The 27,448-nt window shown below is 39.6% G+C and overlaps 1 protein-coding gene across 2 annotated transcripts in view; it reads right to left on the bottom strand.

Annotated features, from left to right (window-relative positions):
- The window catches only part of LOC124110919 (IQ motif and ankyrin repeat domain-containing protein 1-like), a 354,922-nt gene that overhangs the window by 84,139 nt on the left and 243,335 nt on the right, over window positions 1–27,448 (bottom strand). For both annotated transcript variants that reach the window (XM_046470397.2, XM_046470398.2), the window contains one exon: window positions 15,299–15,353. In XM_046470397.2, coding sequence (XP_046326353.1) covers window positions 15,299–15,353 — 55 coding nt within the window. The remainder of the gene's footprint in view (window positions 1–15,298; window positions 15,354–27,448) is intronic.

Below are 27,448 nucleotides of genomic sequence, written 5' to 3' on the forward strand. Positions count from 1 at the left end.
CGTGATGCGTAGTCTGCCGGGTTATTTGATCCGGGTCTGTACTCCACTGTTTAAGCGATAATGCTGCAAGTCCATCAGCCATCTTTCGATTCTTGCCGATGGTCTTGATGCTGAATTGTTGAAGAGTGATACCAATGGTTGGTGATCAGTCACAACTGTAAACTCTTTACCGTAGAGGTACAAGTTGAAACGTTTGATTGCCCAATAGATAGACAGTGCTTCTCTGTCGATTTGAGGGTAGCGCGACTCTGTGTCAGAGAGTGGATGGCTTGCCAAATGAAGTGGTTTCACTTCGCCTGTGACAGGATCCTTCTGTGTCAACACCGCGCCAAGCCCAATGGGACTTCCGTCTACGAACAACATGCATTGCTTCTCGGGGTCAAAGTAACTGAGCATTATGTTTTCAGATAACGCCATTTTGAGCCTGTCAAGAGCTTGTTGTTCGGTTTCACCCCAAGTCCAAGGAACATCCTTGCACGTGAGTCGACGCAGTGGTTTCGTGATGAGAGCAAAGTCTTTGATGAAACGACTACAGAATGAAGCTGAACTCAGAATACTGCGAACTTCAGAGGCATTTGTTGGTGGTTGGATGGCCTGTAGATCTGCCACCTTCTTTGGATCAGGTGAGATACCATCTGCGCTAAATCGATGACCGAAGAATAGCATGCTAGGCACACCAATCTCACACTTTGATGCATTGATTGTCAGGTTGCAGTCAGACAGACGCTGTAACACTTGTCGTAGGCGCTGATCATGCTCCGAAACATTTCTACCACCAATGTAGATATCGTCGCTGATATTGCGAGCACCTGGGATGCCTTGGATCACATCTCCAATCACTTTTTGGAATATTTCGGCTGAGCAAGACATGCCAAAGTTGAGCCTTTTGTACCGGTAAAGCCCAATGTGCGTGGAAAATGCAGTAAAATTCCGAGAATCAGGGTGTAGCATGATTTGATGGTACCCTTGCTGGAGATCAAGTTTGCTGAACAACTTACAGCCATTGAGGTCTGCTGCGATGTCATCAATCGTGGGTATAATGTGGCGTTCACGAATGATAGCACGGTTCACAGATCGCATATCCACACATATGCGTATGTCATCTGGGTTTCTCGGTTTCGGTACAACAACAATCGGCGAGATCCATGGTGTCGGCACGTTTCATTTCTCAATGATATCTGATTTCTCGAGCTCTTTGATTTTCTTTTCCACCTGTTTCCGAACGTGAAATGGAATTCTGCGATGTGGTTGTGTTACTGGTTTTATGTTCGGGTCAACGTAGGCTCTGACAGGATTTCCCATGTATGCACCCATACCTTCTGTCACATTTGGAAATTCTTGTATGATTGACGGCAAAGTCGACTTCTCTGTTGACTTTTTTTGGGTTGACTTCTCACCAGTCGACACGTGTATGTTGTTGGCCACATGAATGAGGTTCAGCTTCTGTGATGTCTTCCAACTGACTAGTGAGCTACTTGGTCCACTCGCAACATAAAATGTCTCTCTACACTCCCTGTCTGAATATTCACAAGCCAGGTCTGCTTCAAATTTCCCCAAAATGTTCAATGGTGATATGGACATATAGGGGTAGATTTTGGTTTTGGAAGAAATAAGTTGTGGTTTCGGGTTGAGTTTGTCAAAGTCACACTTGTTCATAATATTCACTGTAGCACAAGAGTCAGCCATGATTCGGAGCGGGGAACCAGAAACTGAAATGTCGAAATATGGTGCGTCAACCAGACTTGTTTTCGATAGCAGGAAGGTGTATTCTTCCTCACTACTTGTTTCATGTGTAGCGCCAGCTACTGTGTTGTTTGTTTCATCTTCATGATTGACTGATCGAGCAGATTGTCTGTTTCTCCCTGGTGTGTGTTTCCAATTCCCTTGTTTCCAATTTCCTCTCCCACGGCCACGATTGAAATTGCCAGGTTTGCGGGGACTGGAATCTGGTTTAAAACGACACACGTGACTGAAATGATTTAATTTTCCACATTTGTGGCATACTTTTCCATGTGCTGGACAGGTGCCATGATGGGGATAGTATCCTCCACACATTCCACATGTTATATTTTCCACTGTTACCCTTGGGCGTGGTTTCTGATCTCTCGCTCGGTGTGCATGCACTTGTTGCTGTGATTGCTGTGAACTGAACATGAGGTCATTTTCTTTAGGAACTTCCATGGAATGAGCGGTTTTCAAAATACTGTCAAGTGTCAGTGTTTGTTCAATGGCTTTACGTCTGAGTCTGTGATCACGTGTTCCTTGGATGATTTACCGTTTAATTTCCAGGTTCTCATCATGAAACTCACACCGTTTTGCCAAGATCACTAACCGGGTATAAAGTTCACTGACAGTCTCTCCACTTTGTTGCGTTTCCTGACGAAATGAGTAAACAAGCTGATCAATGCATTTCTGCGGTTCAAAATGAGTCTTTAGCGCTTTCATCGCACACAAATAAACGTCCTTGCGGTCCTCGGCGTCCTCTGAAACCGCAGGAACAGTCAGCGTATCGAAAATGTCATTCACATTTTCACCCAAATAATGCAACAACAAAGCCTTTTTACGGTTTGAATCAGTGATGTCCGTGGCGAGGAATAGGTTTTCTAATCGCCTGAGGTACTTTGAGAAACGAGTAGGTGCTGTTTCTCGTGGTTGCAGTTCAAATTCTGCGAATGGGGGTAACGCCGCCGCCATTTTATCTACGTACGGTCAACGTTGTGCAAGGGTAGGTGTGAACGAACTATGGAAAAAGTCAATGATTGTATCGATTCAAACACAAGAAAAGTGTCTCTCGCCAGTAATTACCTCTAGGGTATCTGTAGAGGTCGGCCGATAGGCTGCTCGTCGCCAAAATGTGATGTATTGTCATTAACCACAAGAGCACGAGGTGATGATGATTGGTTTTTATTCACTGATCGTACACACTCTTGACTTCCGGTTTCGGGTAACACTAATACCCGGATTCCATATTGTAGCGGAACACATATTCTGAGTATAATACGGAACATAAACATTACAAACTCTACTCAGATGTGTTCCAGTGAAAAATGAAAAATACAATAGTGGCAGAACGGAATCTTTCTCAACATTACAATATAAAAAATTAAAGCGGGGTATTATTTCAGACCTCAAAATTTCTATATTAGATGTAAAACACCAACCTGTACATATAGGATACTTAAGTGTAACACTCCATATTATAAATAATGGTTGATTCCATATTTAAGTTATGATATAGTATCATTGTATATTTAATATGTATGTTACACTCCTGGGAATAACAAATGGTCAGTCTATTCAACTGCTTCATACTATCGATAACTCGGATGGACAACTCGAAGTCGCCCTATGCGATGAAACGTATTACCCACGGTGGATCAATATAAGTGCTGCGAGATTAAATAATGAGTTGTTTACAATGATAAACGAATATACATTTGACAAATCCATTACTATACCTGATGGGTATTACAGTGTATGCTCACTTAATGATGAAATTTTTAAGCCTAATGGAATGAGTCTCACACAAAATGAGTCGAATGGGACAGTGAAAATAGCCACTGGAGAAAAAGGTGTAATTATTGCCACCAACTTATATTCTAAACTTGGATTTACACTCTACAAACCTATAAAACCCAACATAACAAAACAGGGAGTTAAATTACCCGATTTAGTTCCCTATAAAGAGTTGTGCATCCATCTTGATCAAATAAGCACAACAAATAATATTCAACAAGAAAGTCCTTCAACTCTGCTCAGATGTGTTCCAGTGAAAAATGAAAAATATAATAGCGGTAGAAAGGAATCTTTCTCACCATTACAATATAAAAAATTAAGGCGTGGTATTATTTCAGACCTCAAAATTTCTATATTAGATGTAAAACACCAACCTGTACATATAGGATACTTAAGTGTAACACTCCATATTAAAAATAATGGTTGATGCATCTGGCCCTGGAACGCTCCGACAATGTAATACAATTGCGCTTTCCGATCTCGGAGACACGGAAGGATTTGATAAACCCGGTAACAATGGTAAGTTATACGCTTTACACTTACACGATAATGTATACAAGCAGAAAGAAGTCACATTCACGGGTAATCTAGAAGATTTAAGCGATGTCGACGTTAGTAGACTCATTAAAAACACTTCTTACAATATTATTCTCAACGGCGAGAATAAATGGACTATGGTCGAAGCAAACATCGAGTGGCTACTGAATATTGTCATTACCCCACCTTATGTGATGATGGGTAAGGGACATAATTTAACTAAGATAATAAATAGTGGCATCGTACTCGCGGCTTATATCCCGTCAAAACGAAAAAGTGTGTTAGTCACTCCCCTGCCAGAAAACCCAGGTCATATGTTATATAGTCGTCCGGCAATCCAAAACGTTAGTTTAAATTTGGTTACTGAATTCGATGATATTAAAGTTAACTTGAGTGCAATACCTAATATTTCTACGCTTATTATTGAAGTCTTGTTCGGAGATGCACCAGAAAATGCCTTCGAAATATTACCAGGTCTATCAGTTAAATGGCTAAAGAAACACTAACGTTGCAGTATTATTCATATCGGAGCATCGCCCGTTGCAACCGTCGAGGGGGTCCAAGTTATTAAAAGTGACAGCATTTCTCTTTCTAAGATATTCTTGCCGTATAATATACATTTGATAAGGTTGATGTATAGTCTCAAAACATTTAAGCAAGACCAATTAAAGACTATTATATGATCGTAATATACACTATGAGTTTATATCCAGCGCTCGATGAAGCATTTGAAAAAATGGATACTGTTGATGGATTTCGATTACATCAAATAAGCGACATAAAACATCGAATAGAGAAGGATAGGGAGTTGAGACTTGGATTGTATAAAAAGTATCGCAGAGCCGTGGACGGAGTTGACACCGCGCTTTTAGTAGCTAGCATGGGACTCGGTGTAGCTGGTGCCGGTTTACTATCAACTATAATCGCCGCGCCTATCGTGCTCGGTATGGAAATAGTCGCTGGAGTCTCGGGACTGGCAGGAATATCGATAAAATTTATTTCTCGTAGGTTACAAAAGAAATCATTAAAACATGATAGTATTCGGATACTCACCGAAGCAAAGTTGAACAGCATTGAGGATCATATTTCGACAGCAATGGTCGATTGTAAGATATCCGAGGATGAGTTTCGTTTAGTGCTGTCGGAACTCATACAACGCAATGAAGCAGGAGATTCGATCAAAATCTCGTAAGACCAATGGTATTAGCGAAGATGAGCGAAAAAAGTTCATAGAACAGGGGAGGCAACAAGCGCATCAATTATTCCGTGCCAAAACCAAAGAACTGGTTGGAGATTAAAAATAGATTGCTTACTATCACTTTGATCACATTTAGACAAATGCTTACATACATATATATAATAATGGAGATCGAAAAAGCTATTAAATGGAGAGAATTACCACAAGGTTTTTATTATATCAGTGATGTCAAACCAACCAAATACGGTTATCAATTGTTTCTTATCAATTTACAAGAAGAGTGCAGTTATATAGTCTGGTCTCCTAGTAAAATGAACGAAGAACTTAATAAAAATGTTAAACATCGCTTTATCGATAAAAATAATGAAGAATATTTTTATTACCATTTAGGCTCATCTAAAGCATTGATTGGCCCCAGGTATGGGTGAGCTAGAGCCAATTTAACTTAATCTTATGACTATCATTGAATCGCATAATCATTTTGGCATAAAAAATGCCACCTGTAGTAGCAGTATAGGTATATGAATCCGGCTCCAGTGGAGTTGCGGCAGAACCCCCATTACCTATACTACTCACTGTGATTTGCGATTTGTCCTGATCGGCCGATAGGAAATCGTCTATGTATCCGTGAAGTCTTATGAGCTTTAGATGACGAGATTGGTGATCCTGGTGAATAGCCATGGGGTGATCGATATGCCGAATGGAAGTACCCTGAATTGGTATCTCTGACCGTTGACAGCAAAGCGTAGGTACCGCCAATGACTTGGATGGATAGATACGTGAAGATACGCGTCTTGGAGATCTATACTTGTCATCCAATCTGCTTGTCTTAAAGAGCTCTTCAACTTCCTTATAGACTCCATCTGAAACTTGGGTGGTCTTTCCAGATATTCATTGTTCAGGACTTTTAGGTCTATGATAAGTCGCATTTCTGTAGTATTTCTCTTTGGTACCAGGAATACTGGGGAGTAGAATCCGAGAGTGGTGTCTGATTCTTCTAGGATGCTGATGGCTCCTTTTGCAAGAAGTTTTTCTAAGGCCACTTCTGCTGCAATCAATTTTGGTCCTGATAGGTGGAATCTGGGTCCGGTAGGATGGATGACTAGCCTTGGTCTTTTTCTGAAGTGAAGTTTGTAGCCTCTTCTTACAACTTTGAGTAACCATGAGTCGTCTGTGATGGCCTTCCTGTTTTCTGCGTACTTCATAAGACGGCCTCCTACTGTACCCGGAGAAGGATGAATGCTGAACTTGGGCAGTATTGGGTCGATGTCTGTGAGACCGGCTAGCTCGACTGGATCTAAAGTGGTTATGTCTTTGGTCTTCCGTAAATCTAAATCGTTGTCCATTGGGCAGGCGATGTCGATAGGGTCTGGACGTGTCTGTAGATTCTTGGTTGAGTCATCTCCGGAGGGGGCCCTGTAAAGTGGGATGATCCTCTTTGGAGTTCCTGTACCTGGGTTGATATGATCTGTACATCTGCGTAGAGGAACGAAAAGAATCCCGGCCAGACTGAACACGTCGACGTCTAGGATTCTGTTGATGACAAATCTCTGTAGGCCGTCTTTGCAAACTGGAGGCAATCGATATGGTGGATTCTTGAAATTTCTGACTGGTAGAAGAGGCAATGGCTTCCTTCACTGATTCAAATCTACCGTTGAACATCTTAGGTGAAGTAATAGACTGTGCCATCAATGAGTTCTTTAACGGTTCTGGTATAGCATGATTAATTTGATGTATTAAGTGTTTTCCTTGCATGGTCAGAAACTGTGCTGACATCCAGACCTGTGAAGTTTGTAGTTCCTCCTGCATCCTCAGTATGTGGTCCAATGAACTGTGTATGAAACGAGCCTCGTGATGTGACATCTCCAAGGGAGGGTCTAATGGTAGATCAGTGGTCTGGTTGTACGAGGGTAAAGAGTGGCGAATGCCAGCTGCTAACCAGTTAATGTAAGAACTGACATTAATCATCTGTTTGTTGATTTTGTCTAAGTACTTGATTTTGGACATTTCTGTGCGCATCATGGGGTTAGGTTTCTTAACCAACTCATGGTATTCATCATCAATGCTAATCTGTTCTGCGAAAGGGATCATCATGAATTTTGTACGCATATCTGTTGTATGTAGACCTCAATTTTGAGCTAGCACCCGTAGTAAGAATTCAAAGAGTTTTCTGTTTTCTTGATAACGTCGTCCATATAGGATGGACGGGGAAGGGTATAGTGTTCTTCAGTCCCACTGCCGGGCTCCTCATACCCTGCACGTTCTAACAAGGGTTTAGTAGTCTTATCCTTTTCTGGTTTTAATGACGGCATTAGCTCATAAAGTTCAGCAACGATGTCTTTAGTGAATAATTGTTAGGTCTGAATTCATCATCAATAGTAGTGTCCCCATAGCTTGAAAAGTCAGTAAGACCTAAAGACCCGCACCCCCTATTCTGATTGCGCTGGGGGTGAGACGAATGGCTGGGGGTTGCGGTAAACCCCGACTGCCGGATCTACGATAAGCTGAGTGGGAGTCACATGTTCTATAAGTGGAGGAAGGTGACGTAATCCTTGCCTCGCTTTCTCTGTCCCTTGATCTGGATTTTGATACCGTATGGGAAGGCGAATGCCTAGGTTTTCTATGCTGATATGCACGGTCTATGTCAGATCTTTTGTCATAGGAGCTAGAGGGAGATTGGTGTTTATCTCTATGCATTGTCCGTGATTCACGGTGTGCCCTATGATGTTGATGGTAGGGAGATACTCTCTGTCTCTATGAATGACTCTATTGTCCTCATAATCTGATTTAGCGTAGCCTTGTGTATTTCTGCTGTATGAGGGTGTGCTCTCATAAACAGCTTTAGATCTTTGTCTAAATTCATTATCAACCCTTGATTGGCCATGCCGGGTTTGAGACACAGAATCTTTTAGCTCTGCTATTTCTTGAGCCATAGATTGCATTCGATTGTCAATCATAACAGACATTGAATTAGTTATCTTGTCCGTGAACTCATTTAAGTTAAAGGGGTGACGCCACAGAGGGGGAACGTTGTTTTTACGACGATCGGCCATGCCTAACGCCGCCGGATGTAAGTTAGGGAGATCTTCGAACTCGGTAAAATACATCTGCTCCTTAACTTTGGGTGAGTGGGATGAGACACGAGGTCTTTTAACCTCATCCTCTCGCAACACTCTCTTGTCACCCACGTGATCAAAACCTCCGATGGCTTAATTACTTTTCTCTTAATAGAAGTAGAAGCTCTCGTACACTTTTTATAGTCCGGTTTATTGGCCCATGCCTTGGAGAGCTTATCAAATTTTTCTTTTGATAGAGGCTCGCAGTAGGTGCATCTAGACTTCTGTGTGCAGCTGCTTTTCTTGCAAGCAAGACATCTGGGGTGAGGGTCACCAGTGACTTGGTGTTGGCCACAGCCCGAACAGACAGTCGTCTGTTTCTTGATCTCATACCACAACACTTCCCATAAATTAATTACTTACGAGATTGTCCGATCTTCTTATACCCCCGTGACTAAGTGACTAGATTCCCGCCTTGCGCATGCGCGGAAACGCGTCCATGGCAAGTGATAGGGTTTTCCTCACAACTATGGATATGTTGGCAGTGTAGTGGACGTCTGTTCAAAATTTATAAAAATTTATAGTGTGGTTCTCAGCATAAACAGGAATTTATGGCAATGATGTGATAGAGGTGTAGTATTTTGCAAGAATTAAATCCGTATTGCATTTTTTTTTATATATATATATATACTCAAAGCCCTTGAAATGCAATTCAATGTTCAGATGGTGTGTGTTTTATCACAGTGAAAGAAACCAAATGAAACCAACAATAATGACAAACATAACTATCACATGGAATGTTAACAATAAAGTCTGTGAGATACGACCCGTAAAGATTCCGGGGTAGAATAGGTCACTAATAGGATCGGGTGGTCAGGCTCGCTGACTTGGTTGATGCATGTCATCAATCACAATTGCGTGGATGGATGCTCATGATACTAATCACTGGATTGTCTGGTCCAGACTCGATTATTTACAGACCGCCGTCATATAGCTGGAATAACCAACTGTGAGATACACACCTGTGGATGTAAACACAGAGGCTCGGAACGAATCCGGGGTCACCAGGGATCAGTAGCGGGTATGTCCACCTTGTGCTCTGACGCATGCCTGTAGTCGCCGAGGCATGGACTGACACAGACGCCTTAGGAAACTGTGGGATGTTTTGCCAGTGATGTTGTAGGGACTGTGTCAACTCTGCCACTGTCTGAGGTGGTTGCTGTTGAGTTCAAACCCTCCATCCAAGCTCGCTCCACAAGTGTTCAATTGGATTCATGTGAGGTGACATGGCAGGCCAGTTCATCACACAGATGTTGTTCCTGGTCAGAAAGTCTCCCGTGAACCTTGCAGTGTGTGGATTTGCATTGTCATGCTGGAAGACAGGCTGATTTCAGCTGCCATGTTGAGCCAGTAATGGCAATACTGCTGGTAGAAGGATATTGTTCACATAACCTTCAGCATTGAGGTTGCCTTGGATAACCACCAACTGTGACCGGAAATTGATGGCACCCCATACCATTACATTGCCTCCTCCAAAGCGATCTCTTTCAAAACACAGTTGTTAGAAGCAAACTCCCCTACAGCAGCTGCTGTCCCCATTGTGTTGAAACGATGCCACAGTCGACTTATCATGGATGGATGAATGTTAAAACATCTGGCGACGCTTTCTTGCAGCATTTCGATCGCTTGGTTCCTGCTAGCATTGTCGATTCTTGGCATATTGAACAGGTGAACGATGACCATTTTTGTGTGTGCTTTTAAAGGACCTGTGGTCTCTCTTTTCAGGTGCAGCATGTGGCCAGCAACAGTGGTTGGGTTTCTATGCTGTGTTCACAGATGCGTTTTTCACTTTCAGACTAATTCTTCCAGGATGGCCTGAGGCTCGAACCCAAACTGTCACAGGGGGACACATATCCCTCACAGCACTATCATGATGTTTAAAAATGTTTTGGGAAATTGCTCTTTTCACAAGTGCGCTCAGCTAAAGCAATTGCATTTTCAATGGCTTTGAGTAAATAATTATATTTTTCCAGTTGCAGGTTAACATGGCTGACAGAGTTAGTAGCCTGCATTGCATTGATAAGCTGGGCAGATTGCACATTAATTTCGGTTGAGGGAGGAAGAGTGAATGTGCCACCTAAGCTGTCTAGTTTAGAACAAAAGACTCACCATCGGCCTTGGCATCCTGTATGATATATAGTCCAGGAAATTGTCTGGTACCAGTTGTACAAGCTTGTACTGCAGGAAACCTAACAGGAAACTGAGGATAGTTCCTTGTACCTTGTCCTTACTGCCAGATTGTCTGACATCTAAGTAGGATACGCTACCACCAGCAATGTTTTAGATTGGCTTGAAGTGAGATTAATCTCATTTCATTTCATCTTAATTGCCTTATCTTCATGGGGTAGTGCCACAATTGAGCCAAGAAAATTAGACTTGATATGGCAAAGATGAAAACAAGAGTGCTCTGAGAGCACAACACCCACGCATGAATTTTTTTAACGAGTTTATATTTTCTTTGATTTTATGAAATAACAACAGTAGCACGGTATTTGAAACAAATTGTGCAGAACATTTTGTTGGGAGTAATCCCATCTGAATGCTAATGCCATTAGGATGTAGCTCACCCACAAAAGCCTTATACAAGGAAACTAACTATAGTAAGATATTGTGACATTTTCACAACAGAGACTAAAATGACATTGTTTTATAATGGTTGTTACCTGAGGCAAAGTTGTTCTACACTACTCTGACAACCAAGGGCTTGTGATCTGAGAAGAAACATTCCAGAGTTCCTGCTTCAACCTGAAGAGTTCCTCTAGTATAGACATGGTCTATTGTAATTCCATAACCAGTTGTAGGGCCTTTTATGAGCTGTTGAAAACCGTACTGTGACATATGCTGGTCTAAATGTTTAGCATTAGAATTCTGTGTGGTGTCACTAATGTCAATGTTGAAATCTCCAAAACATAAGCATTGTGTTGTTGATATGTTGTGAACCAAGAGCACCAAGAAGAGAAGAAACTGGTGTCTATGGAGGTTTGTAGACTGTACAGATCATGAGGTTTGGGACAGGGCTTGCAAGATGAAAGATTGCTAGTTCTATGCCATCTACATTCATAAACTTAGGACTGTCTGATTTCTGTTTCACAGAGTTTCTGATGTAGACAGCAGTACCATATGGAGGTCTGTAAGAACCAGAAGTCTGGTGTGAGTCATTCCTGGACAAGGTGAAACCTTCAATTTGCTACTGTTCATTTGAATCTCTATCACTTAGGCGAGATTCGACTGCGATATGTGTATCAATAACACATGTTGTGTGTAGAGCGGCATGTGTTTAGAGCGTCAGGGATATTCCCTGAAAAATGTAGGAGTTGACATCACAAAAACAGTACCCTCTCTCACAGTTGTGCAAATCGAGCTTCATAAACCAAGGGCAGTAACTCTCTCAACATGACAAGAAATGAAACGTGACTGTGATATGGATATATTAAACATGTGCACATTTTAACTGTAGGAGGAGTTGATTTCACAAGCTTAGTACCCTCTTTCACAATTAGGCAAATGAAGCTCCGTAAAACAGGGGCAGTAACTCTGTCAAAATTTATCGAAATGAAACGGGACTGCGATATGTGTATCATCAACAAGTCGACATCTTGTGTGTAGAGTGTCAGGGATATTCTCTAAAAGCTGGAGGAGCAGTTGATTTCACAAGCTTAGTACCCTCTTACACAATTAGGCAAATGAAGCTTCGTAAAACAGGGGCAGTAACCCTGTCAAAATTAGTTGAATTGAAAAGGGACTGCGATATACGTATCATCAACATATTGACATCTCGTGTGTAGAGTGTGTGGGACGGACAGATGGATGGACAGACGGACGGACTGCGCCATGACATAATCCCCCTTCGGCCATTCTGGCCCGGCGGGGGATAACAAGCCGTTGATATAGGCTAGTGGACACTTTGCCTAAGAGAGATGTGAGGATGAAGACCGTTGACATACTCCACTGATAAATCTTGCAGGTAACGTAAGGTAAAGGTAGAATCTATCTGCCAAAACCATTTTAAAAGCAATACATATGTAATGCCTCAGCTGATAAGCTCCCATGTTGATAACCTTCAATATTGACCCAGGAAAACTGACTACTGTCAAATTTCTTTTGATTGGAGCAAGAGGAAGATCAAGGGTTAATATAGTGACCATTTGACTTGCATTTCAGCATGTTTTTTTCACTGTGTTAAGAGTATTCAACATAAGAATCAAAGTGCATACTGTCTGTGTCATAGCAGCATAGTAAATATTTGAGATTGTTCCAGTATGATAACAAGTGAGTGGGCGAGTGCATATCAGCTTTTATTACCCATTAAGGTTTGAAATAACTGAGTTCATTAAAACATGTTTGTGCACAAGGGCAAAATATCACTTCACGAGTATCAGTGTATTGTTTATGTCATCTGAACAGCATTGTAGACATCATTCAAATCTTCTTGTAACATAAGGTTGGAATGACGTCTCACTTGAAATGACATCATAGCTGAAGATTGTTGATGTCATTCAACAATTTCGGTTTTAGAAATGGCGGTCGAGATCAGTGCAATTTTCTACAGGGGAGCTATTGCATGTGAGTGATATTAAGCCCTTGCCTTGAAAAGATGCTAGGCTATAGATCCCTAACCCCTAACATGTCATGGATCGTTTTCTGATATTACACCACAATCCTACTCTGATATGAGCAATAATAGGTTCTTGATAAATATTGTAATATCATGGTCAGTATGATACAGACCCCTGATTGAGATGAGGTGTTGCCGGTACAAACATTGTGATCGCAATTAAAGGAGCACTATTCTCTGGCTTCTTCTCGGCCGTATGGCACACCCGCTGGGGCTCATGAGCTGAGTCGACTTGCTCGCTAACGCAACTGAGCGTGACAAGAGACTGGGCTACAGTCTGCAAGGACAGCTAAATAAACTTGGATGCAATATTTGTTTTACACATTTTTTAACACTGATAGCTTACCTGTGATCTATAAAGATTTCGACAAAGGGCACATGTTAATTAATTTCTTCAGCCTCAACAAACAGACACAAAGAAAGGTGGAAGCTCATCGGATGTCGTTATATGGACATACCCCGGATGGTTATAGTTTAATAAGAAAAAAGTATCCCTGCAGTGAAAGCATTTTCAGAATTCGGATTGAGTGGATAATACCATTACTACTCCCTTGTTGTGATCCATGTTTTCTGGTAAAATCCTATGCTTCTGTATTTGTCGTAATTCACTTGATGCTCAGTTAATGAATTTATTACAGGTATAATTAGTGGTAGCACCACTCAGATTGCCTGATAAAGGCTCCCATTTGGCATTTCTTGTGTCTGGGATAATTATTCAATCTAAATCCAGGTTTGAAGTGAGGTGAAATGTGTGTTATGTGATATGCACTTGGCAGCCCAGCAAGAGATGAATGATAAGTTGATTTACTTTTTTGTAAATCAATGGATCAATCCTATCCATCAAAGGATCAACAGAGATTATGTTGATTGATTAATCACTGTTATCTTGCACAGTGGATATGTCAAAAGTAAGTGTTTACATGTGTAGGTTTACTAAAGCAGGCAGAATACACTAACCCCATGGTGCGAAGTGCCAATGTAAATACTACATACTTTGTTCAAAGGATTAACTGATTATTCGTTGATTGATTGCTCATTGTTATCTAACTCAATTAATTTTTTAAAGAACCGAGGACATAATGAAAATAGTTGTCACATGGGCTTTCTCAGCTGACCTTTGAGATTTGACACCTATGTGAAACAACTGAAACAAACCAAGTGATCAGCTGAGAAACGAACACGGGTTATAATAATATCCCGAAATGCTATATATATTTGAAACTATTTGAGTCACGTTTACACTGAACAAGTTTCTTTGTACAGCTGAAGATGTATGGGATATTGTTCCTTTATGTGGATATTCATAGATACATTTCTCGAACAAGGTAGCTGTCTAAAATTATACTATAACTTTGGTAGGTTGTAATTATGATATTTGCATTTTGTTTTCATTCTTTTTCTGTAGCATTGAACAGAATCATTCTTGTTCCCCTACGTCTTGGTCTTCAATACTCGATATACGTTGTTTTCAAAAGTCTTTTCCTTTTAAGGGTGTATATGTTACAGTCAATGTGAAAAATGTGATTCATTCAGGCAATTTATAAAATGTCTAAATATTTCCATCATTTTACAAATTGACTGAAAAATCTGTCCATTTATTTAACAGATTGACTTAAAATGATTAAGACGTTCAAAAAGTGCTTAAAACATAACAATTAATTAACTATGCTAGTATTAGAAGCCAAACAATATAGAAATGTACATTTTCAGTTACTTGGTGAAGATATTAAACATAAGAATGTTTGGAATTTGTTATCATAATAATACAGATGGACATATTTTTCAGTCAATTTGTAAAATAATTGAATATTTAGGCGTTTAATAAATTTCCTATGTGAAAATTTTACATATTTTGACTGTAAAAATGTACACACGATAAAATGAGCAATGCTCAGGTGAAATATTTACTTTGTGTTGCAAGGCAAAATAGGGTAAATGAAAATCGCACAATTACCAACCAAGTGACTTATCAAAACTTCGTCACCATTACCGATGCTACCCACAAAGATAACTACATTTCCTTATTATCTTGAAAACTGTATTTTATTTTGTTGATCAATGTGACCATACACCCTTATTACTATCCATAAAAGTGACATATGAATGGCACAGCACAGGTCGCGAACCGGTCTAGATTTCTGTTATACATGGGGGTACTCACGGGGGGAAAACAATAACAAAAGCAACAACCAGTCCCGGGGAATTGCTTTAGATCTATGCCCCTTTAAACATTGTGAGCAGTGTGTTGTCCCTACTCACCATGATAAGACAAATATCACATATTATCAACAAATATATAACATAAAACATACAAACCTGATTTTGCTTCGAGACATATTCCTTCTGTGCAATCCTCACTTGCTCCTCCAGTCTGTTTTCAATGAGAGACATCACATTCATTTCATATTGTATGAATACACATGCAATACATTTATATTGCAATAAGCATCAATTCATCTTAATGTCCCCAAACTTGAAGCATTATGGCATGTACTGTTCATTGTTTATCACAATCTTACAAAAACTTAACAAAATGTTTTTTTCCTATCACAGGATATCTTTTATAGATAAAGTTTTATTTATCCCATTCTTGTTACTACGGAAACAGTGCTGATTGTTTACTGAACATATTCTTTCATATTCCTTGCAATGGACACAAAAGAGGACATATGATAATTGCTCTGGCCTTGTTGACAAGGCCTGGAACAAAAGTGGACACAAACATCCCCCAAGACCTTAAGTAGGCCATGCTGAATATCAGCAAGTAATCAATGCAGCTGAAGCAATTTCAATCCACAGCAGGTCAATTCGATCTAAACCCAAAATGATGAATATATATACAGGATATTCAATGTGTTTATAAAATCTTAAAAAATGTAAACAAAAATAACAAAAAATATTTGAGGTCAATGAAAGTGTTTATCATACATTTGGATATAATTATATACAAAACAAACTTCAACAAAACATATTCTTGAAATCTACAAACTGTAGTTGGGAGCGAATGAATACATGTCAAGTGACAAAAACCAGTTCTCTGATTTTGACACAGAATGCTTGGCACACTTGTTGTCTCCCCTGTTCTATGAAAAAAAATAATTCTTGACTTCATTAATGCCACTAGTCGATCGAATTCGATCGAATCTTGTTTCATTGTTTTGTATTTGGTAAGTTCTGACAACAGTAGGGCAGTTGAGATATGATGCTCCATGCTATTTAATTTTGCTTCAGCCTGCGCATGACTACTATCATGATTTAATGCTTTCTTTTGCATCTGGTGAGAAATAAATGTAAGAACAGCAGTATAGGGAATGGGGGTTCTAGTTCACAGCCACCTAGACCTGGGCCCACTTGCACAGAACAATCTTAGTTACAATCGATCTTAGGCGGCTACAATCAACTTTACAATCACCATACAATTGTCCTATTCCACTTGCACAAACCGATCTTAGCACGATTGTAACACAGCTTGGAGTTAAGATCGTGATCTTAGCTAAGAATGAAATCTTCAACGGTGGAGGTATGAATATTTTAAACTCAACTCCTGTCTACAGTTGTCTGCAAACGCACATAGTTTGCTGCGCTTACAACAAGTGGAACCAGTAACGACACGCAACACGTACCTCCCTCCATCGCACTTTGCAGTTTCAAGAAAGGTCCCAATTATTTGAAGGAAACGATTACTAGAATGAAGGCATATATTCTTGTCGGCATTAATACTGTCGTGATTTAGGAATTGTTTTCTATTTCAACAAGAGAAATACCTACTCATGTTTTTATTCAAAGTATTGAAATACGAATAAATATATTATTTAGTAACACAACTATTATGAAAATTAAAACAAATAATAATAATATTTCCTAAAACCATAACGTCTAAATGCATGATCGTCATCTATTTGGGGGAGCTTTTCGTAAAATCCTAAATATATCCTTCATGTTTTCGTTTCGTTGCTACAACAAAGGATGTTATGACTACCATTTCATAACACAGAAAGACGGGAACTTTCAAAAATGCATAGACGGGAAATAAGAATAATGAATAATGTTTTGAGAAAGCAATTGTTTATATATATTCACTGGGTATTAATTTTTTATTTTTTTTTAAATGTGAATTTTATTTTGGCTATTCAAATGTGTCATTATGTATATTTGCTTGTTTGATGAATAACTGTATTTTTTTTCTTTTTAACTCTGATATTTAACCACTCGTCCCCATCCTATTTGATTTTAGATTTAAACAGGTATGATTTGCTCTTCAGCTTGTATTTATTTGTAGGTTACCGGTAATTTAATGATAAACTAAAGACAAAATAACTGACACAAATGTGACCCAAAAGAAATATAGGGGGAGCTCAGCAATTCAACAACATTGATACACTGGGTAAGGTAGATTGTACTCTATGGGCTTATACAAAGGGAAACCACACCCATCTAGAGTATAAACTAAGATTAGCTGCCCTTGATTTATCAAAATGGTCACAGACGTTACAAATCGCTTGCGGGACGAGTAGTATAGGTAATGATGGTTCTGGACCACTTCCACTGGAGCCGGATTTATTACCTATACTGCTATACTACAGGGGGGATTTTTTATGCGTAAATGATTATGCGATTCAATGATAGTCATGAGATTCAGCTAAATTGACTCCAGCTCACCACCACCTGGAGTCAATGATATAAATTTTTATAGGTAATGGGGGTTCTGGACCACTTCCACTGGAGCCGGATTCATATACCTATACTGCTACTACAGGTGGCATTTTTTATGCCAAAATGATTATGTGATTTAACGATAGTCATGAGATTAAGTTAAATTGGCTCTAGCTCACCAATACCTGGGGCCAATCAATGCTTCTATTAGTATAAAAATGATGATGCGATTCAACGAAAGTCGTTTTAAAAGAAATATCAATATTAATTAATAATGAATAAAATTTACTATAGCCCACGAGGATATTGGAAAGGTGTAGGAGCAATACAAAAATTAACCACCGCGGCTAAGGTATCTAAAGATGTGGCCAAGGATTGGTTAAAGAAACAAGCGATGTGGCAGATATATTTACCGGCACCGCGTTATATACCGAGGAAGAAGTTTGATATTTTTACGACGAATGAAGTTCATCAGGCTGACCTCTTGTTTCTTCCCCTCGATAAGGTAAAACGCAAAACGTATAAATACGCTTTAACCGTTGTGGATGTGGCTAGTCGATACAAAGAGGCTGAGCCATTAACCTCGAAAGAATCAACAGAGGTAGCTAATGCACTGAGTCGCATATATAAACGCGGACCGCTAAAATGGCCTAAGCTATTTCAAGTAGATCCCGGTCGCGAGTTTATGGGATCGGTAACTAAACTGTTAACAAAGCACGATGTCGAAATCGTCCGTGGTGAAAGAGAGGCCCACCGCAGTCAAGCTATCGTCGAAAGATTTAACCGGACATTAGCGGAACGTTTGTTTGGCTATCAGTATGGGATCGAAATGAAATCCGAGCGATTGAGATCAACTGAATGGGTGACACGATTACAAGCCGTTGTATCAGCGCTGAATAATGAAGTAACGAGATTAATAGGGAAGAAACCATCCGATGCTATTAAAATGAAATCCGTGACTTCCGAATCTTCAGCACCGAGGAGAGGCAAAGAACGAAAACTTCCGGATAGAGTAAGGGTAAGATATTTATACCAGGCAGGTGAACTCGAAGGAGGCCTACGTCGCGCAACCGATCCCATATGGTCCCTTATGACGTATAACATTAGTCGATTGGTTACGAAAGAAGGAGAGCCTATTCTTTATTATCTTCAAGATGGACCGGGTAGGGCATTTGTACGAGAAGAGTTGTTCATAGTTCCCGATGGTACGGTATTACCACCATAACCATAAGCATAGGTAGCTACACCATCATTATCAATCCATCTCTTTGTATCTAAGGGGGATAATGATGTCTTGTTCATTCTTAATCCATATATCCTATGATTGTAACTTCTTAAAGAGTTCATCTCGTGTTTGAACGTTCTACCGTTGAATAATGATTCCTTATACTGTTCGTGTTTGATATGCTTTTTTACAACATACTTCTTAACGCCCTTAGCTTTTCTTATCTCTCCATTGTCGGACTTCTTTATAGAATACATCTTAGGTCTTAATCCTACATATTCCGCTATAGGGGTCCCAGCACATTCATCCTTCATCTTACCTAACACCTTTTTATTTACAACGCTGTGCAGTGGATTATCTTTTGGGTAATCGCTCGTGTCGTACATATCTATTTTTTCTGCCATATCTTTATACACATCCTCGGTTTGTATTTCCATCAACAAAGAATCTGTGTCGGTATATAACACCTCGCATCTATCGCCGTATTGCTTCTTAAGTTCGTTGTAATAAAAGTCATACATTAAATGTTTTGACAAGTCGAGAATACTCATACCGACGTACACCGGTCTGTTGAATTTTATATTACTCTTCTGCATATGCAACGCGGCTAAGTCGTTATCGAATATCTTGCTTCTGTTAAAAGCCGGACTGGCTATAAGTTTCCTGAGTCTTTCTTCCTCATTAGATCTGACTAATTTAACATCAACACGCTTCCTTAGATTCTCCATAGTTTTACCAAATACCGAGTTATTCATGAGCTTATATAGATTCTTTTCGAAATCGCTGGTAGCTATCTTTCTTAAATCTGTGTTCAACCTTATATAGGGCTCCATCCAAGGGCTTTGATCAAACTTTAGAACTCTGTGTATTTTCTTAAGTTTCATACCTAACGATAGATACAACTGGAGATTTCTGTAGTGAACTATATATTTTGTCTTATCCATCAAATTTGGTACGAGTTTTTCTACGTTAGCTAACCTACTATTACCCATCAAGGAGCGTTGATATTCCGACATCCAATCTTTATTAACCATTAATCTTTCGGGAGCTAGCGGATAACTGTTATGATCTTTATGTAACGAACTTGGATATTCCAAGTCAACTTCTAGTATGTACCCTTTATTCACTTCGATATTATGGATATTATTCACATTAATATCATCGACCCATTCAAAACCACCCGTGGGTAAAGGTTGACTCATAGCCCATCCGTACAAATTGTTAGCGTCGAGATATAATAAGTGCGTGTCGGGTTTACTGGGATCGTATCCTTCCACTAATTTATTATTAGCCTTAGAATACCTTTTAGCTGCCATCGATATACCACCTCTTAATCCTTTCTCAATAAACAAGTGCATATCGTAATCTGTGAGTAGTTTTAGTTCTACGCCGGTCTTCTTCAACAATGCATCCCACGATAGTCCGAGACTGGAATAGTACCATGCCGGGTCCAAGCCATATTGTTTGAAACATGTCTTTCTAAATATCTCGAATATATCGGCGAGTAACAGTACATCGGTTTTTAAGTACAGATCGTGATAATCGCCTAACTTCTTACAACCTAATTTATCCCACACCGTCAGAGCGTGTTCATAATCGGCATCTGTTATTCTAGATTCTGTTAAGTTACTATAGAATGATTCGAGGGGTGGTAATTCAGTTTCTTCGAATCTAGACCAATCATCCATATATTCGTAAGGATATACAACTTTTCTCAGCAACAAATGACGAGTTATCTTATCGGTATATTTATTTGTTATCGCGAAGTCATCGGGATTGTTCGCATTAGCTAAATTGTCCAGGGAAGATAACAGAAACTGTACGGAGTCTATGAATCTAAGCCCATTACTTTGCTTTGTTCTAGATTTCCCATCCTTGTCCCTATAATGTATAGGTTTAGTCAACGAGAACGATATGTATTTTTCCATATTATTAGGAATGCACGTTAAGCCGCCGTCGGTCTTCGAGATAGCTTGCATAATGAGATGTGAATCGTATCCCCTAAGGTTATGAAACACAACGGGGATGGGTATTGTTTGAGAATTCATTATTAGTTTCAAGTTACACTCGTTATGAGCTGCTCCCCAATAATTACCCGTGACGTGACAATGATCTCTTACGGAATCCCCATCCAGGGGTTTATTACAAACGTGACAACTCATTGACTTCTTATGGGCCCTCCAATCATCCCTCGTCATACGCATGGGTTTCTTACACGATAATTTTTCCCTGATTATTCTCTCTTCATTTTGTAGATATTCTAGGAACTTTCCCGCTGCATCGGGACCTCTGTAAATCATGGGAGTGTTTGTTTTCCCATCATACCTTACAACTATATATCCAAACCCACAAGGAATATGTTCTTGAGTTTTGTACGTAAAACTATTATCAGTATTGCTATGGTTGGTATTTTCTATGGGTTTGATAAGCGCTTCGAAGTCGGCGTAAATTACGTACGGTACTGGCATTTGATTACAATAATGTTCAAATTTTAATATATTTTTTGCCTCTTTAGGCATATCGATCTTAATAGCATTCTGTCCAACACCTCTACAGTCTTCTTTATGCGCTTCTAATAGATCTTGTCTGCTGTACCCATGCAGGCATCTTTCACAGAAATATTTCTTTCTAGCATGTTTTGTTTGATCGTATAATAGCCTGTTTAAACTCTTTATCCACGTATAATGATATTTACCATCTTTTTCGATCAGAAATGAATTGATTCTGGGGATATTTTCCGGAGCGGAGCTTATCCTGTGTACAACAATTCCTTTAGAATGTCCGAAAACATTTAAAGCTAAATTATTCTGCTTTTCCACCTTATCAATTTGTGATATTGGTGTAGGTTCGTCTATACCATCGAAGTTGAGTCCATCGTTTTGGGGATAACTAGAAGGTCTATCCGGATGCTTGTCTACGGGGAACAATGCAGATCTTATCATCATTCTTAAACAGTCATCGGATTTATTTTTTACGTTAATTATGGCTTTTTTCTTCTTATAATACGGGGGTAAATCTATATAAGATCCACCTTTGAAAGGCATATAATTTGCTATATCTAAATATAAACTATCGATTTTATCCACACCCCAACCCGAACCTCTATTAGTCCAGCGTTCTAAAGTTTCCTGTATCCTCTGAATTGATGTATCTAATGATGCGTTTATAGTATCGGATTCGGTTATAACTTCTTGATTGCTACGGAAATATGGTTCGGTATATTCGGTGCTATCGTCTGTGTTACTTTTACTCAATGTCATTTTAATCGTCAGCTGGTATTTTATACTATGTAAATCATCTAATTCCTCGTTAATTTTACTCGATATGATGGGCTTAATATGGTTAACATCCATGTTGGAATTAATATCCATCTTCCAACCTCTTAGATATTTACCAACGCCGGCGGATGTGGGTACAAATATTTATTCTTGTTGTTTATTCTCAACATCATTATCATTATCAACATTATTAGGTTGAATATCATTATCAATAGGTTGATTATTATCTAGTAAAGCGATCAATTCAGCTCTTCTCATTCGAGAATAACCTCTCAGCCCACCGTTTCTCGCTCAAACTTTGAGTTCTCTAACAGTCTGGGGTCTGTTGTATTCCAAACCGAGTAAATCCATCAATTCAGCTTTTCTCATACGAGAATATCCACGCAGTCCACTTTGCTTTGCCATAGCTTTTAATTCTCTGACAAAAACCATTGTGGTTGAATGGTATATGCAAAATGAGACAAATGTCTAATTGGTTGTTTTCATATATCTAAATACATATTCTCCCCAACCTATTCCTCTCATTGATGTAATCTCTCTTCCTAGCATAAATAATCTGGTTCCTGACCCTATCAGCACCGTGTTCCTTGCATAAACAATCACGACCTTTGACCCCTATCCCGCATACAGAACACGTATAGTTTATGTTTCCGTGCCTGATGTAATTATTGTGTATGCCGCAGTAAAAAAAATCAACACAGCGACTATTACAAAGAGTAGTCTTCCCCATGAGTGTAAACTTGCAGTTATTCATGGTATATACATCTATCATATCATTTGTCTAAATGCAAATCACAGCTACACTGTGAGATATTGATTATGCTATTTATAGATCGCTCCAAACTAGGTCATAGCCACAGCTGTCACTCTGACTTATGCATGGTATAGCTGAAAATCAATAGAGAAGTCAATCCCAACATGATAAATGTGACCTCTCGGTTCTTTTGTTCCTCTGACGGTGTATAAAACTGACTCATTGTTGGTCTCGGTATTGGGTCTAGTTTTTTTCCATAAACGAGGAAGTATTCGTGCATGGCAGATTCGACATCCTTAAACGTTTGAATTGAATGTCCTTCCTTAATCAGTTGTTCATGAATAAAGTCTAATCTCTTCATTCTCTGCCGTGTATATTGTAACTGGGCTGCTTGGTATTGTTCTAAAGCTTCGTTATGTCGTTTACGCTCCTCTTCAACTTCTTTAGCGTTTGATTCCCTCATACTGGAAAATAAATAATTACTCCCCAAAAAAGCTAGAGCATTAACAACAGCTCCACCGACCATCATCGCAATTGTTGCCATGTTTATATGAATATAATATATTCAAATGTTTAATTACTTCATTATGTCTTCCGGGATAAGTCCTTGTTTGATGAGCATATCCTTCGTTGCCATAGCTAATCCAATATCCAGAATGGTCATACCAATGTCATATCCATTAAAATCTAGCTTGGGAGGTGTGGCTTTAGTAATCATTTTAGCCATACGGGCATAGCCAATGGCCAAGCCGGTGACCACCGCTGAATGATACGTCGCGTTTACCAATATTTTACCGTCTGTAGCTGGAGTAGTCATGCTTCTTATAGCATTATATTAGGACTAACCTCTAATTGAACTTGTTGTTGCGGCGGGGGTGACGTTTTCTCTTCTCCGGTCTTATAAAAGAACCATACAGCCGCTATACCAGCAACTCCTACTAGTGCCCATGTTTTAATCGGATAAATATTTGAATTATTTATTAATTTCGCTTTGCGCGCCAGCCCTCCCTTTCTTCCTGCAGCTATTTTCAAAGGATTCTTTGTCACTCTGGGTTGTTTTTTTGTTTTCTCATTCACATGTGGTGCATCCTCATTCACTTGTTGTTCCGCAATCTGTTGTGTGTTCACAATCTGTTGTTCCTCGTTCACAATCTGTGGTGTCACCTGTTTCTCCATTTATATTATTAAGTGGGCACGTATGTTTAAATTGTCAATACCTAGCCGTTATTAAAGCTGTGGTGAACGGAGCTAAGAACATTCCGAATCTATGATAAAACTCACAGCTCACTGCGCTTATAGCGTGTTCGATGAATGGGTCTTTCTCTAGAGATTCGCATAAATACAGGCGATGTTCTGCCGGGATGGGGAGAAACGTACTAGCTACGGCTGTGTATAGTTGTAATATAGAAGACCCTATCGTTTTAGTCATGGTAGCTCCCAGTCTAGACTCGTAACTCGCGTACAGTTTTTTAATTTCTTCGTCGGTCATGTTATCTATTTTTTCGATGGTATAATTTTCTCCCAAATATTGGGAACATTTTCCACCGGCTACCAAAGCGGCGAGTCTTTCTCTATGTTTATCTAAAGATTTATCAGCATGTTGATCAACATCAGATTCTTTGAGCATTTGTTCGATGAGTTCGTCGCATTCCATAATGTAATACCTAAGGAGATATTTAAGTCTAACATAATATAATATGACATATCCAATACAACCCGTAATAATGAACTGTTGGAAAAGAATGATGATTTCGAACCACATTTTATGTCATATTAACTGCTAATGTTCAATTTGCTACATTTTTGCTACATTTGCTATAATTTTACTATATTTTTGCTATAATTTTGCTATAATTTTGCTATAATTTGCTAAGCAATTGCATAAGCAGCTGGTTGATCGGTTTTTAATACGAGTTTACAGTGCTTCGTTGCCGCTAACACTTTTCTGACTTTATCTCGTTCCCCCTTGGTATAAATGACATCATTTTCGCGTAAACATTCCTCGAATGAATCTCGATCTTTGCAATGAAACAGTGCTACCCATTTGGTCTGCTCTCTGAGATCTTTCAGGACAGAGTTGTATTTTTGAGTAAGTACCCAAACGCTATGTTGAGTATGCCGACCGGAGAATGCTAAATACGAAAGCATATCTTTCTTTTTTGTGAGTTCTTTACTCGCGCTGCAGTCGTCTATTACGAAAAGGGTCGATTCTCCTTTGTATTTTTCGTGACATACTCGTAGGCAGTCTTGTAAACGATCGCCCGGATCGACTCTGTGTACCCCGTCGTCATTCATTACCCAATCTCTCGATAGGTAGGTTTTATTAACGCTTATAGTTGGGCACAGAATAATGATATGATCGAAAATGTCCCGATAATGACTTTGTAAAATATCTAGAATAAAAGCTGTTTTTCCACAACCCGTTTGCCCGCATATGATAGCGCAGTGCGGATCTTTAGGTAAAAGATTATCAATAGATTGCTTGCACGAATCTCCCATTCTGTATATTAAGTTGCGCATCCATAATCACGTACAAATATATGTTAAATTTACCAGCCGCTTCCTGAAGCTTCGTTATCTGTATGGTGGCACCCTCGCTAGCATTTTCTATTCCCCTCCCACTGCCGTGTAATTGGTCATCGTCCGTTGTTCGCATGTCGAGCCATAGCGCGTACTTCGTGGTGAGGTATTCACCCATCGATACACTCCCTAGAGACAGATCTTTCACGACCGCGTTAACTTCCGGAGAACGTTTTATAGAAGGGAGTTTTTTAATCTCATCCCACTGGTGATACGCTAGCATTCCTTGACTATATAGTTGATTAGGAACGCCCTCGATAATCAATTCTACTTTTGTAATCTTGGGATTGTAAAACTTCTCGGTATTTCTTTTAAACGCATCGGAGGGGTCCTCGAACAACATTGAAATACCCTTCAACGACCTCGTGGGGACGTTTAGATTGATATTCCACATCGTATCTTTTTTGTCCCTCGTGATCTTTCGGTGTCGCAGCACGCGATCATACAAAATGGCTAAACTTCCTGTATACTGGTTACGAATTTGTCTGGCTAATTCGGGATCCGTTATCATATCGTACTCCAGAGAGATATTGTCAATGGAATAGCTAGCATCTTCATTAGCAGATCTGATTACTCTACCGTAGTCATTAAAAGTGAGTTCGTATTCTAACCTATCGCCTAGGGATGCTTGATAAAAGGGCATGTGGGAATCTAGTAATTCAAAGTCTAGGGGAATATAGAATCTGTTACCTAATGCGTCGGCAACGGCCTTATCTTTTTCGTTGGTATCAACACCATTTTCAGCACCCACGCGCAGTCTCAATGTGTTTTTATTACAAATACCTTGGTACTGTAAGTTTTCCCGCTCTTTATCCGTTCTCCAGAGATCCATGTAACAATAGTATACATCGCTATCGTCGATACTCAAAACCTCATTACCGCTAATTTCAATCGCGATTTTCTTAACGATAGCACGACCTATGTTCTGAACAGGCTCCCTGTTAATGTCTGTAGAAGTCAAACTAATCGTAAATGCTAGTCGGACAGTTCCCGGAACTAACACATCGTGTGCGCTGAGATTAGGAAAGCGAACCAGAAGCGTTTGATTCTGATCGATGGTACTAGGGTTATTAGTTATAGTTACAGACTGACGAATTGCTTTGACCCCTAATGGATCTCGAAGTCTACGTTGTGGGTTTAACTTGCGTCCGTATTGCGAAGACATTGTTTATATTGAAATTATGTACCCTATGTTTAATATAAAAATGGCTAATTTTGAACATAATGACTTTGATCTAAGTACCTTTGATGACTTTGATAACCAGAATCCAATCGAGGGTACTGATGAAACCAACTTTGGTGGCACGAATCTTAACGATGAAATTTTACAATCAACCGTCAATGATTATTACGATGCCTTAAAAGATGGTACCCCAATAGGTCGTGACTTTTCAAAGTTTACGATAGATAGTAAAGGAATATTGCGACTGCGTGGCGCTCCGGATATTGATCTTATGCATTCTCGTACTCGTAAGCCCCTAGCCTTGTCTACGATAGCCGCTAAACACGGCATCAGCACTGTTCGTGATAAATTAGGACTTTCCGCGAAGACTACTAAGGTTCTTAGGACTGTGCGTAATGAACTCGTTAATACAGATGATTTGGAAGCAGCCTCGATGGTGGCCTCGGACGGACTCGGAGAAATCTTAGATACCTATTACGATAATTCCACGTTACAGGTATCAGAGTTTAGTATTAGGGAATTACGAGGTCTTGACAAGGCAATGCGAACAATGCGGGGAGAACTCATCAATAATATAGCCAAGATATCCGAAATCGACAAGCATATAGCTAAAGAGAAAACAAAACTCGAACAGGCGGGCGATGAGTTCAGTAGACGCCGCGTAGCGGAAAGATTGCGTAACTTAGAAGACGAAAGATCAGCCCGCCTCGAAGCAGCTTCCAGTAATAGAAAGGCACTTCGTTCGCAAATCAGTCGTATTCGAGAAACTATCGATCAAGTCCTCAACGATGAT

The sequence above is a fragment of the Haliotis rufescens genome, unplaced genomic scaffold (assembly GCF_023055435.1).
Source record: "Haliotis rufescens isolate VD_foot unplaced genomic scaffold, xgHalRufe1.0.p SCAF_2, whole genome shotgun sequence".
Lineage (NCBI taxonomy): Eukaryota > Metazoa > Mollusca > Gastropoda > Lepetellida > Haliotidae > Haliotis > Haliotis rufescens.